At 40.6% G+C, this 15,503-nt stretch overlaps 1 protein-coding gene across 3 annotated transcripts in view; it reads right to left on the bottom strand.

The window, feature by feature from the left end:
• Positions 1 to 15,503, bottom strand: part of LOC131249309 (probable phosphoinositide phosphatase SAC9) — a 68,926-nt gene that overhangs the window by 24,918 nt on the left and 28,505 nt on the right. For all 3 annotated transcript variants that reach the window (XM_058249981.1, XM_058249979.1, XM_058249980.1), the window contains exon 7: positions 14,476 to 14,712. In XM_058249981.1, coding sequence (XP_058105964.1) covers positions 14,476 to 14,712 — 237 coding nt within the window. The remainder of the gene's footprint in view (positions 1 to 14,475; positions 14,713 to 15,503) is intronic.

The following is a 15,503-nucleotide window of genomic DNA, read 5'->3' as shown; positions in this document are numbered from 1 at the left end:
CCTTAATTCATTTAAAATAAAGGAAGGATTCTGCAGGGCAATTCTTTGGGGGGGAGGGGGGGGAGATTAACAAATGCAATAGGGAAGAAAAATAATTTTAAAAAAAAGAAAGTTAATCCCCTCCATGGGCACCAATATTTTCCAAAGGAAATAATCGAACTCATTTTGCTTTTGATAATATACGGAATATTTGTAATATCACTCTAAATAGTTGGGACAAGACTGTGATGATGATATCCAGCTCCTTTCACATTATGATACTATTTATTCAGACCAATCATTTGTCAACTTGTTTAAGAATCGAAGTTTCTACTACAGGAAAAGAAGCAACAAATATTTTTCTCGGCAAAATCTTGCCAAGGAATATCTCAGGATATGTTTCAGAAAATCTCAGAAAAAACTAAAGATATAAATTTAAATAATGAAATATAAATGGTAAAGTTAAGAGTGAAGGAATTTTGGATATTTGTATATTATCAAAATACTATTGGAAAAAATAGCATATATTACCAGTATTTTGGAGATTGTTTTAAAACCACCAGGGACCAATTGGAGTGGAGGTTTTTGAATGACCTAGATATTTTAATTATCAGGTATTTTAAAACCACCAGGTATTGTATCTCTATTTTGATCAGCTTTGTAGTTTGTAGTAGTGCATTATGATACTGATGAGGACGTGGATGACATAATATCGATGGATCAGGCTGATTTACTTGCCGATGAGTTTTGGCATGGATTAAAGTGTGGAAAGGGCTCCAAATACCTTCCATAAAGGGCCAAATCCGTAGACTCATCAATGGACCACACATTATGGTACCCATGGTACACTTTTGGGTCCACAAAAGTGTCTTTTGGTGGCATTTTTATTAAGTTACGATTTTACTTTATTTTTGGACGAATTTTAGTGTTGTTGTTGTGTGTGTTTTTTGTTTTTTTTGTTTTTTTTTGCCTCACTTAAGTAGATAGGGGTAGTTTAGTATTTTTATTTTTTTTTCTTTAAAATAAAATTATAGGGTTGAGATTATAATATCCAACCCATACTTATGCTATAAGTCCCAAATTAGTTCTAGAGCTTTTCATTTGTTCCATTTCATATAAAACTCAATTTTAAAAAAAAAAAATTGTCCAGCAGCTTTTGGGACATTTTCTTATCTTTTCTACAAGCCTTGTGCTAGGATTTATGCAATTGTATATTTGCACGCACAGGGCGTAGGATCCAGGTTATCAAAATTGATAAGAGCTTCGACCATTCGTTGGTTTTTGCATATTTTTCCCTTTCGTTGGTAGTAGAAGAATCTCTATCTTGGATTGGGTGTGTCTAGGGCATGATTTGGTCCTAGAGTTTGAAACATCTGTCTGGTTGCTAATTTCCATCCATTAGCTACATCACATTTGGTATCAAAGCCTCCGTTTTGGCCATTATTTCATTCTTGTGTGAGCTTCCTCTCTTATGATGATGCCACGTAGAGGTAGAGGCCATGGTGCACGAAGAATGGACGAAGAATAAACGGATCCAATAAAAGAGAGATTTGTCATATTAGAGAGGCGATGCAGACCATTTCCCAACAACTCACTACGCTATTAGCGAGGAATGAACCACCAACTCAAGAAAACGATGACAATGAGTCAAGTGGGAGTGACATTAACCCATTCCATCGTGAAGCTCTATTTGTTGAGCCGCGACGAGCGTTAAGGAGGGATTATTATGATCGAAGTAGGGAGTTGGAAGTGAAGGTAGAACTAGAAGTTCCTTAATATCATGGTAGCATGCACAAGGACAGTTTTCTAGGTTGGATTGATGTTGTGTAGAGGATCTTTGATTACAAAGATGTAGACGAATCAAAAAATGTGAAAATAATCGCCATGAAGTTGAAAGGTAGAGCTTCAGCGTGGTGGGAACAAGTTAAGGCCACCCGAGAAAGGCAGAAAGTCCAAGGTGAAAACATGGGAGAAGATGAAGTTTCTCATGAAGGGGGATTTTCTACCTATCGACTATGTGTAATCACTTTTCCAACGATTACAACATATTCGACGAGAGGACAAGACTATAGAGGAGTAGGCGGAAGAGTTTCATCATGTGGTGGCCCGAAATAATTTATTGGATGCCGAAGAGTGGCTAGTTACTTGTTATGGATCGGTTGCAGATCTGTTAGGGATTCAGCCAATGTTTGCTGTTGCAAAAGCATGCAAGCAAGCCACCTTAGTTGAAAAGAGGACCAAAGCCAGGTATGGTCACATAGAAGCATCTAATCGATCCACTAGTGTTTTGAGTAGCAATAATAAGTATGTAGAGGATTCGAGTCGAGCTAAGAATGTCACTCCAGTGTATGGGTCACGAGTTTTGAACAACGGGGTAGCAATACAAACAGTTAACAAGTCAAAAAAAATATCAAGTGCTATAAATGCAACAGAATTAGGCATATTTCCTCCGAATGTAGGTAGCAACAAGTCAATTTGGCCAGTAGCTCCAAAGCAGTTGTGAAAGAACAATTAGTTGACAATGAAGGTGAGACCATAACAGGAACGCATAGTGCAGATTATGATACTGATGATGGAGACAAGGGAAAGTGTGGAGATGGTCCAGAAACATTGGTGATCCAAAAGGCTCTTCTCGCACCAAAGTCGCCTAAGGAAGATGATTGGTTGCGGACTAATATCTTTTACATGAGTAGCACAGTGAATGACAAAGTCTATGGGACAATCGTCAATGGTGGCAACATTGAAAATGTCATCTCTGAGGAGATATTAGAAGCTCCAATTGAGAACCGAAAGGCATCCAATTCTATATAAACTTGCTTGGTTTAAGCAAGGTAGTGAGGTAAAGGTTCCTCGTCATTGTTTGGCCTCTTTCACGATTGGTAAAAACTATCATGACAATGTATGGTGCAACTAGGGGTGTACATCGGGCCAAACCGAGTCGAACTGGGTACAACCCGGCCCGGCCCAATCACCAATCAAACACAACCCGAACCCGGCCCATCCCGGCCATCGGCCAACATGTCCAGCCCAAACTCGGCCCGGTCAGCAATCGGGCGAGTTCGGGCCAGTTTCGGACCTGCTCCATCTACAAAGGGACCCACGATTTGGACGGCCTGGATTGCTGTAAATCTATGACACCTGTGAGGTGGATGAGTCACTGTCACTTCAAAGATGCGCGGTGAACTATCCCAAAAGTCAAGAGAGAGATTGAGAGAGAGGGAGAGAGAGATTGAGAGAGAGAGAGATTGAGAGTTTTAGGGTTTAGGGTCGGGCAGCATTCTCACTTCTCTATCTCAAATGGTTAGGGTAAGGATTTAGGGAATATATATAGATAAACGGCCGAGTCGGGCCGAGTCGAGCCAGGTCGAATCAGGTTTTGGACCGAATTGGGCCGAACTGGGACCTGTTCGAACTCGGCCCGAACTCAGTTTCGAGCTAAAGAAAATGGCCCGTTCTAGGTCGGGCCGAGTCAAGCTTTTTCGGGCCGAGTCAAGTGAGTTAACCGGGCTAGCCTAGTTCGTATACAGCCCTAGGTGAAACATAGTCTAGGGATGGACATGTGCCATATATTATTAGGTTAACCATGACATTAGGACCGGTAGACTATTCACGATGGTTGGAAAAATACATACACCTTCATTAAAGTTAATCAGAAAACAGTATTGAAACCCATGAGAGGGAAGGTCCGAGCAAAACCTGCAACCACGGGGGATGTCAGCCTTCTATCCCAAGGTTTAGGGCACGGATGACGCCAGAAGGTGATTTTCAAATAGGGAGATCTAGTGTGGGTCCGCATGCGGAAAGAAAGATTCATGGCGGGCACTTACAACAAGTTGAAGCAAAAAATTAAAAATTAAAAATTAGCCCGCGCAAGATCTTGAAGTGGATTAACAACAACACCAATCACATTGAGCTACCACCTAGAGTGAAAACCTTTAATATGTTCAATATTGTTGATCTTACACTGATGCAGGATGAAAATTTAAACGTGATATGCGAGATTCCAGGCTTAGATCATACTAGTTCAGAAACAATCGCACAAAATTCCACATCCCACATAAGGTCAAGCACTCAATCAAGGGGAATCTATGTAGGTCCAAGCCTACACATGCTAGGGCTGGATCAATTAAAATTATAGACCAAACAATACTCAAAATGAGAGTAGATTCAGCCACACATGCACAGGAATAATTTTTCCAATCCAAGGGATTCACAAGTTTCAACTCGGGAAAACCTAGGGTTTCAAAAGTGGAATAGAACTCGGGGATTTGAGATGATCTACGGTTAGGGTTATGGAAACAAGGCGAAAGAGGAGTGAAATAGAGACGAGAGGGAACCTGTGATCAGCCCGCACGTGTGGACAGCAAACCGACCTGACGCACGTGCGTGGATGGCAGCCCGCACGTGTGTGGGGCTCACGAATCTAGAATCGGCCAGCTAGAGCCTGGTCGGTCAGGTATGGGCCACCTTCCCTCCAAATTTCAGGCCAAACGGATGATCGGTTTGAACATGGTGCTTCGTCGAAGTTTCAACCCTCCTGCAAGGTCAGATTCTGAAAATTTGCTGTAGGGGAAAGATTACTTATAAACGTGGGTCGATTTGAGGAGGGGATGACTGTAGGAGACGAGGAATATAGAAGGTAGGAGATGGGGGCGATTTGGGATGGGTGTGGCTTCGCACCACAGTAGTTAGCCCTTCAAAGAAGGGAGGGTTTCGCACCCAATTAAGTTTCCACAACTCAGAGATTTAGAGAAGCAGGAAAACGCAAAATTTTATTAATCATCTTCAATGAAAAAACCCTATAATGGGTTGCTTATTTATAAGAAAAACATATACCCCAAAAGTCGCGCCATGCGCGCATACTATTACTTAAAGACGAAGTAATAAAAAATAACAACTAATCAATGCAATCTAAACCGTTCATGATGTTCCTAATAACGGTAATAAGCAAAACTCAAAGTCCTAAGTCACCTAGGGTAGTGGGCCACGATCATAAGATCCAATGGTGGGATTCACATGATAATTGGGTCCACCCCAAGGAACCAAAACACAGTCTTCTAACTATGAGGCCCTCCATGGATGTCGTCATCGATCCAAATCGAAGGTGGGGCCCTCCTTGCATACGTGCATAAGGGGGGCCTACGTGTGCGCGAGATGTCCCCATCAACTATCCTCGACTACGAAGATTTCGCCACTGGCGAAACAAAACTCCTAAACCGCTCCAAGATGTCAGGATCAAGTCTCTGAAACTCCTCCTCAGTGAGCCACGTACTGTCTGAAGCTGGGCGTTACTTCCACTTGACCAGGAACTTTTGAAATCCGCCATCTGACGTCGATATTATCTGATGGTCCAAAATATCATTTATCTCTTCTCTGGGTGTGGGAAGGGTAGGTATGGGAGATAAAAGCTGGGAAGATGGGTCGGGAGGGGGCCATGGATCAAGGGAAAGGTCTAGGGAATCAGGATGGTTAGGTGACAAGCTGGACAATGTATCAATGATCCCCTGAAATGCAACTAAATCCTCCACATTGCCACAGAAGGTGGAAGATCTACCACATACGTATTGAGACCGTTTTGTTTTATAATTTTGAATGGTCCAGCGCTACGGTGTGTAATTTACGAACGGCCCCCTGAGGGTACCGCTCTGGCTTGATGCGGAGCATCACAGAGTACCCTACATTGAATTCCTTGAATTGTTTATGTTGATCAGTAGAAATTTTGTAATGTTCATTACTAGTATTGATCTTTCGTCTGATTTCTTGATACAATGAATGAACGTGATGTGCAAAGGACTCTGCAGACTCTAATAGCCTATGGGACAGGGACATAGGGACAAGATCAATAGGCTTCCTAGGTTTATAAGCAGTAACAACTTCAAAAGGACTTAAACTTGTGGATCTATTGACAGACCTATTGAACACCTGAGCAAATTTCCCAAAATCCTATTGACCACCTAAAATAAGTTTGGTAGAGTCGCCCCAGGGACTAAATCAATGGCGTGCTGTATATCCCTCATAGGGAAAAGCTCATTCGGTAGATCATCGGGAAAGACATCACGAAACTCATCCACTACTGAAATGGCCTCAGTGGATAACCATACACTAGCCTCTAGTGCACTTTCCCTAGCCACAAGGGCGTACACCATTGAGTCCGACTTAGTCTCTCACTCAAAGTCTTTGGTATTTAGAATATAGAGAGGCTTAGACTTGGACTTCGATTCCTCAACCAACCTCAAGTGATAAGAGAAATGGAGGTATTTTTCCTTAAGAGTTTCTTTCATTTCTCCCCAATGGCCTATTGGGGGTTCCCTCAACCTCTCTTTTTTTTGCTCCACAGTAGCTCAAAACCTCTTTACTTGGCCCACAAGCTTCATCTTGGCAAATTGGACTCGACAAGCATCCAACATGTCGTACCACTCAAAATAGTGGTCCATATTTGCCAACCAATTTAGAAAAGCTTTAGGGCCCAAGTGGCCATTAAACACAGGAGCCTCTACTCTAACTCCCTTAAGGAGTTGCGCATCTGGGTCATAATGATCATGATGCCCCTCGTAGGGTGGGTGCATGGGTGCGCGCCCATGTCTGTTTCTTTAGCTACCCTCATTCCCTTGTCTATCCTCCTTACCACCTGCCTAAGATTGGGCATCTTTCCCAATGGCAGGGTTGAAGTCTCTAGTTGGGTAACGCGCACATTAAGTTCATCCCAGCGTTGGTCAATACGTTGTTCCAAGCGCCTACCTAAAGACTCAAACTGCCGGGTTAGGTTGTCCATTAATTCTTGCAATTGCTCCATGTTTAGCGTAGGGTGTAAACCAAAACCGCGACTAGTAAGTGTGGGCGTACAACTACTCAACTCAAAGACCCTCTAACACAACTATATGCGTCTAAATGAGATTAAATGATCCTACAAGACTCTATGATGAGAGTTAATGCAAACTAAACGTGAATAGACTAAACCCTGAACATGCAATGCATTCCCCTATAAGAACCCTAAGCTCTTATACCAAATTTGATGCATGACATGAAAATTTTAACATGATATGCGAGATTCCAGGCTTTAGATCATACTAGTTCAGAAACAATCACACAAAATTTCACATCCCACATAAGGTCAAGCACTCAATCAAGGGGAATCTATGCAGGTCCGGGCCTACACATGCTAGGGATGGATCAATTAAAATTATAAACCAAACAATACTCAAATGAGAGTAGATTTGGCCACACATGCACAGGAATAATTTTTCCAATCCAAGGGATTCACAAGTTTTAATTCGAGAAAACCTAAGGTTTCAAAAGTGGAATAGAACTTGGGGATTTGAGACGATCTAGGGTTAGGGTTATGGAAACAAGGCGAAAGAGGAGTGAAATAGAGACGAAAGGGAACCTATGATCGGCTTGCACGTATGGACAGCAAACCGGCCTGACGCACTTGCGTGGATGGCAGCCCGCACGTGTGTACGGCCCACAAATCTAGAATCGGCTAGCTAAAGCCTGGTCGGCCAGGAATGGGCCACCTTCACTCCAAATTTCAGGCCAAACGGATGATCGATTTGAACACAATGATCTGCCGAAGTTTCAGCCCTCCTGCAAGGCCAGATTCTGGAAATCTGCTGTAGGGGAAAGATTAGCTGCAAACATGGGTGGATTTGATGAGGGGATGACTGTAGGAGATGAGGAATATAAAGGGTAGGAGATGGGGGCGATTTGGGATGGGTGTGACTTCGCACCACGGTAGTTAGCCATTCGAAGAAGGGAGGGTTTTGCACCCAATTAGGTTTCCATAACTCAGAGAATTAGAGAAGCAGGAAAACGTAGAACTTTATTAATCATCTTCAATGAAAAAAGCCATACAAGGGGTTGCGTATTTATAAGAAAAACATGTACCCCAAAAGCCGCGCCATACGCGCATACTATTACTTAAAGACGAAGTAATAAAAAATAACAACTAATCAATGCAATCTAAACCGTTCATGATGTTCCTAATAACGGTAATAAGCAAAACTCAAAGTCCTAGGTCACCTAGGGTAGTGGGCCACGATCATGAGATCCAATGATGGGATCCACATGATGATCGGGTCCACCCCAAGGAACCAAAACACAGTCCTCTAACTAGGAGACCCTCCATGGATGTCTTCATCAATCCAGATCGAAAGTGGGGCCCTCCTCGCGTACGTGCGTAAGGGGGACGTCCGTGTGCGCGAGATGTCCCAATCATACATCATACAAGGCAACGGATTGCAGATCAGACTCAAGGTCGAGTCCTTTCCAACCCAGGGAGGATGATGAGGACATGAAAAACATAATACTGATGGATCGGGTTGATTTACTTGCCGATAAGTTTTGAGATGGATTAGAGAGTGGAAGGGGGTCTAAATACCTTCCATAACGGGCCAAAACCGTAGACCCATCAATGGAACACATGTTATGGTACCCATGGACCATGGGACACTTTCAGGTCCACAAAAGTGTCTTGTGGTAGTTTTTTTATTAAGTTGCGATTTTTACTCTATTTTTGGATTTTTTTTATTTATTTTTTTTTTTGCTTTATTTTGCTTTGCTTATGCCTCACTGAAGTAAATAGGGGTAGTTTAGTATTTTTCCTTCAAAACAAAATTATAGGGTTGAGATTATAATTTATAACATTCAACCCATAGTTATGCTTTGATTTAAGGCCCAAATTAGTTTTAGGGCCTTTCTTCGGTTCCCTTTCATATAAAACTCAATAACAAAGATTATCCAGCAACTTTTAGGACATTTTCTTATATTTTCTACAAGCCTTGGGCTAGGGTTTTGTGCAATTGCATATTAGCATGCGTGGGGCATATGATCCAGACCATCAAAATTGGTAAGAGCTTCGATTATTCGCTAGTTTTTTTGGATGTTTTTCCCTTTTGCTAGTAGTAGAAGAATCTCTATCTTGGATTGGATGCGTCTGGGGCATGATTTGGTCCTAGGGTTTGATATAACTATGTGTGGTTGATGATTTTCATCCGTTAGCTACATAAGATTCCTAGAAATTTTAAATTCTGCGTTCGGTTGGCATACAAAGTAGAAATCAAAAGTGGTGTTTTTTTTTCAAAATGTGTCCAAATTGAAAGAACGTGTGGCCCACGCCCACCACGTGATCAAACCTAAATTTTTATTACAAATTGTGAATTGTGTGGTCAAAATTATGAGGAGATTGGATGTTGCATGTGAGACCCACTGGCCCATTAGATCAATAGCTTAAATCACTCACCCATGGGCCCATGAAATCCACATTGCTTCCTCGGTGTCTGATTTGTACAAAAAAGTCCCATTGTTCATGATCCCAAACTATAGCCCAAAAGTGAATGGACAATCCTAACCCTTTCATTAGTGGCTGAAAACAATTCTAAACTTTGATAGATTTCAATTCTATCCAAATTGGTCCCATCAAATCAATGATTTGGGCCACCTGAACAAGCCTACCATGTGTCTGCATGAAATCCATTCTGTTCATCACTTCTGCCCCTCATGTTTTCCTTGGAGGCTAAAATCTAGGATGATTAAAAACTCAGGTGGGCCAGACCATGTCAAATCATATCTGGAACCAATAAAATTGATTTCATCTAATTGTCTCTCATGTAACTTATGATTTACTTCAATGGGTATGTCAAGAGGATGAGCACCAAGTAAACCAACTTAAGAGAAAAGATCCATCATATACATACATTGGGATAAAAAGGTTCCTCATTTTGAGTGAGGCACTTCAATTCCAAGAAGTACTTCAGCCGCCCTAAATCCTTCATTTCAAATGACAAGGCAAAGAATTTCTTAAAATTATCTATCTCAAATGTGCTTGTGCCAATTAATATGGTGTCATCAATATATACAACAAGTATTGTCATATTACCATTCATATGTTTTACAAATACAAAATGGTCAAAGGCACTTTTAAAATCCAATGTTGAAAATCGTACTGCCAAGCTTTTCAAACTAGGCCTGAGGCAACTACTTGAGGCCAAAGCTTTCTGAAAACAAAAGACTATGCCAATTTGGGCCAAAAACTAGGAGGAAGGATCATATACATTTCTTCATGAAGATCGCCATGTAGAAATGCGTTTTTGACATCCAATTGATGTACAAACCAATTACGATTGACAAGCATAGACAAAAGGATGCACACGAAGTTTGATTTTGCCACTGGTGCAAAAATTTCATTGAAATCTTCTCCATATGAAGCCCTTGGCCACTAGTCGCACTTCATATCCATCTATCAATCCATCAACCTTGTATTTAACAATGAATACCCATCTGCACCCAACTATATGTTTAATGGGTGGAAGGGTGACTAACTCTATTTTTCATAGGCAAACATCTCTTTTATCATGGTTGTTTTCAATTTAGGATCATCCAGGACATCTGCAATCTTGATTGGGATAGATTTTGACTTACAAGAAGGAGAAATATTTATATGAAACATAGTTACCACTTGGATGATATATATAAGACTGAATTCCTTTGCGAAAGACAATTAGGAGATCCACTTGTTCTAGTTCCAATGTTGAAAAGTAGTGGTGTTCGGGAAGAATAGGAATTCTCTTCCTCCGATAGTAAACTCGTAGTTCTTCCGTTGGATTAGGGCTTTGTATCTCTTCAGTATGGGAATAATCTATGATAGGAAGTGGAAAAGGTGCAAGAATATGAGCATTGCCTAGTGAATTGAAATAAGGTACATCTTGCAAGAATGTGACATCCTTAGAAATGTATCCCTTTTGATTTACTGCACGATAACATTTGTACCCATTCTAGGAGTTTGAGTAACCCAAGAACACAAATTTTATTATCATGATCTTAGCTTGGGGTGAGATGGTCTACGAATGCAGACAAAGCAGGTGCATCCAAACACTTTTGGAGGTGGGTTAAACAGAGATGCATGAGATTGCAAGATTTGTAATGGATAATTGCCTTTCAGAACATCAGTCGAAGACCAATTGATTTATAAGTCGCAAGAAGAATGGCTTCATTCCAATATATTTTTTATACTAAAATGCCGATTAGTAAAGATAGGGCAACCTCCAATAATTACCAATTTTTACGTTCAGCCACTCCATCTTGTTGTGATGTATAAGGCCACGAGGTTTGAAATTCTATACCATGATCAACAAAAAAAATTTGTAAATATTCTCTGGCATTGTCAAATCAAATATTTTAATCTTGGTATTGTATTGAGTAGAAACCATTTAATGAAACATCTTTATAATCAATGAAACCTCATCGCGAGTTTTTAGAAGGTAAACACATGTATATCGTGAGGAATCATCGATAAATGAAATATTTGAAGCCAAATACAGAAACTATAGTGCAGGTCCCCATATTTTTGAATGGACAAGTTAAAATGGTTTTAATGTCTTTGTATTACTCAAGACAAAAGTAGCTAAACAATGCTGGGATAACTAGCAAATTTCACATTGTAAGTTATCACTTTTATTAAACTTTCTAGGAAACAAATGACATAATGATTGAAGAGACAAATGACCTAGATGGGTGTGCTATAAGGTAACTTGATTTTTATTATCTATATCAAAAGCTAAAACATAAGCAGAACCGGGGTCATTCTCGATTAAGAAGATAGAGCTCTCGATCTTCATGACCACCACCAATAGTCTTCATCGTTGTCAAATCCTGAATAACACAATGGGATGGATAAAAAATGACACAACAATACAGTTGTTTGGTTAAAGAGCTTATAGATGGAAATGAAGGAACACGAATTACAAAAGAAATAGACTAGGAATCGGAAAGAAGAAAAATTCTCTTTCCCAGGGCTTCAAAATGGGAACCATCGGCCAATCTAATATTACTAGAGATAGGGGAGTGGGAAATGCATCCATCAGACGTACCCGTCATGTGATCAGATGCCACTGAATCAATGATGTAGGATGTCTATGAGATGCAGTTCGCAATTGCAGAAGTACTTGACTGCCCTAACTATGGTAGCAAAGATGGAGACTTGGATAGTTACTACTTGTTGCAAGTCACTAATGGTATTGTCCCTTAGGTCTTAATCACAATGGGTGGTCTCTTCAATAGTGCTCGCATTAGTATAGTACTTTGTTTTGACATCCTTTGGCCAAAGATAGGGATGAAGGAGCCAACAATATTCCTTTAGATGTCATCTCTTTCCACAGCGTGTGCATCTGCATGTATCTTTGTCTACGCTTCCTCATCCTATCCCTCGCCTCTTAGCATTTCTAGAGTCAGTAGTCAAAGCTGACCATTCTAGAAGGATGGAATGGGAGACATTTCGTCGTTTAGCCTCTATGCGATGTAATTATATACAGATTCAAAGTAGGAAGAGATTCTCTCCCAAGACTGTATATGTAGAGGTTCGAAGTTTGAACGAAGACTAGCGAGAGACTTAAAAATTATGAGTTGATGTATTTGATTTTTCAGATCTTCCGGTTCTAGAATAGTTGCTTGACAAGTATCCAATTCTTCCCTTTTTTGTTCAAGTTAGCAAAGTACTCTTGTATGGTTCCATCTCCCTGTTCGAGATTGTTTACCTTTGTGTGGAGTTGATAAAGGTGGGTTGTCTTCTTAGTGAGAGTACATTTTGACAAATTTATCCCATACATCCTTTGCGGTTTTGAAAGATAGAGCCCACAACCAAGACATGACAAGCCAGTTTTCACTTTCCCATTCATCGCACATGGGATCGTCAGAATTGGGTTGCTTCTTGGTTCCTGTAATGTACCACAATCTCTTTCGTGCTCCAATATACATCCAGGCTGCCTGGGACCACTCTCAATAATTTGTACCGTCTAATTTTATCATAGTAATTGCAAGACTAGGGTTGTCCATTTGTCCAGAAGAAATTTGGGTGTGCTTATTATCTCACATTTAGAGATAAGTGATAAGGAGGATCGACGGAGGGACCTGGAGATAGATCTAGTGCCTATCGGAGGACGACACGTCAAAGTTTCCACCAACAACTGTTCCAAAGGAGAGATATCATGATAGATGTTGGTCCAGGAGGTAGGATTGGTGATGGATGAGGCCACTTACTCCAGTTCCAGCAGCAGCAGGTGGTCATGGAGGTGGTATGAATCAGATCCGAGAGCAGTAAGTGGTCCTAGAGGTAGTATCCGATAGATCCAGCAACAGGAGGACCACAGGGTATTTCCGACGACAGCAGGTGGTCCTGGAGATGGAGCATGAAAAATCCAGCAACAATAGGAGGCCTATAAGGGATTTTCAGCGACAGTAGAAGCAGCATGGCTTGATTCCGACAATATCGGGAGGCTTCCAACTTAAATCCGGCAACTCCAGTAGCAATAGGAAGCCCACAGGAGATTTTCGACGACGCAAGGGTTGTGTGGCTTGATTCCGGCAGTTTTAAAGAGGCCCTGACATAAATCCAGTGCCAGAATTGACACCGGAATTGAAATCCAACGATCCTGAAGGGGTTCTGACTTATATTCAGGGCCAAAAAAACCTACCATAACTCAATTCCGGTACAAATACAGGCTTATGGAGGCTTCTTTGGTGGGATTTTCAGCCTTAAGATGCTACGGATTCTCCTTAATGGCCGGTAGAGGAGACTCTTCCAAATGAATCAATGATGCATTAAGATTGCATCTGCAGGATGGTGACGAAGAAAACCTATCTCTCTTTCACCATCTCATAGGGTTAAATAGAAACCAACAGTGTACTGTCAAAACTGAAGTTGTAGAAGGAACTTGAAGATCTAGAGTAAAGAGGAACAGAAGCACGCGCACGGGGGTGGCTTTGATACCATATGAAATAAGGAGAAGGAAAGACATATGAAAGGAGGAGAAGAAGAACATGAGATGAGAGCATTCTGCATGACTTTCCTGTTATAACTCCCAACTTTCTCTTGCATATTCCTCTAATAAATCCCTTCGAGAAATACAATATTATCAATGGCAAAAGGCCTTTTTATCTTTTTTTTTAAAAATGATGACAAACTTTATTAGAATTGAGCCAAAATACAATGAATGCAAAAGCAAATATAATAAGCGACACTATCATCACTCAAGATTGTGGCAGCCTTCACGAGATTACTATTTATCAAAAACCTTTTTTACTTCTATTTTAATGGTTTCGCAAACTATATTACCAAAAGGAACATGTGAAACTTTTTTTTTTCTAAATGGCACATAAGAGGCGTGAGATATTTAAACCATGAAACCTACAAAATAATTAAAGCAGGATGGCGGAAAAGGATTCATGTTGCCAACCCCAATTAGTTGGGACAATGCTTAGATGATGACAAAACCTGCCAAACATGAAGTGTAGCAGACCCCAACTAACTGGGATAAGGCTTAGATGATGATAATGAAACCTAGAAAACAAGAAAGTGTTTGGTTTGATTCTCCATTAGAGTCGAACTTCACTAAAAGCCCAAAAACAGCAAGTAGAATTTAAAATCAAACTATAAATGAATAGCTGTGACTTTAAGAGAACAGGTAGCACTAAAATAACATATTTTTTTCAAAATTAACTTTGTACCTCACCAAGAGTAATAGGGGTTCCAGGAATGGCAGGATAGAATGTAAGTGCAACCACACGAGTCAAAAAGTTAAATTCTCCCTCCAATTCTTCAAAATCATACAAGGAAAGATTAGGCTTTTCTTGAGAATGATGGCGAGCACCTGCACCAGTAACCGCCATATCCTCTGAACTGATTGGGCCTGTTAAAGGTATGACCAGGTTTGTACCATTTGAACATTGAGGTATAGAAGCACCCTGCATTACCCAAGTTGCTACATTTTTAAATGTTCAGTAAAGTATCAGGACTAAAAGAACTACACAGTTGATGCAGAATGAACATTTCAACAAGAATCAAGTCATAGTGTCCCTTAAAGGGTTTTTTTTTAAAAAAGCGTCGAAGGAGATTCATCAAATGAAATATGAGGGGGGATGAATAACAAGCTATTAGCTTCATGCTAAGGCCATTTGACACAATGAATTTCACTTGAAACATGAATGAAACCATCTTCCAGGTTCGATTACCAAAAGTTCCATCAAAATTGCAAATACATAGTGACTGATGCTGCATTTCTAAATCCCACTCAGCGAGCTACCCAGATCTGCCGCTTTTCAGCCTTCCCTTGAGATTCTCTCCTTTGTCAGCAATTGACCATTTTGCTTAACCATTACATGCTACCATGAACTCATGGCACTAAAAAACAAAAGGACACGATTACTTAGAGAGAATAAGAAAACCTTTTTAATTCTTTTTAGTTTTTATTCACAAGAAAGAGAACTAATTTACATAAACCCAAAATGGGAAGAGACAAAGATCCACACTGAGGTGAGGACCCATTGGAAATTATCTGCCACAATAGAGCACTTCAGAACGAAAATTTACCTTGCCAGTCATTTCCCACCCTTAGCCGATCGCCATCCCACATTATTATGATACCACCCAGTCACCCACCAAACTCCTCGCAGGGAAAATGCAGAATTCCTTAATGATCTCATAAACCATTGATGATGTCAGAGTTCACTGCCTCCAACTTCAATCCTGGAGGGAA

Source organism: Magnolia sinica, chromosome 6 (assembly GCF_029962835.1).
Source record: "Magnolia sinica isolate HGM2019 chromosome 6, MsV1, whole genome shotgun sequence".
NCBI classification, from domain to species: Eukaryota; Viridiplantae; Streptophyta; class Magnoliopsida; order Magnoliales; family Magnoliaceae; genus Magnolia; species Magnolia sinica.
This window is presented reverse-complemented; position numbering and strand designations above follow the sequence as displayed.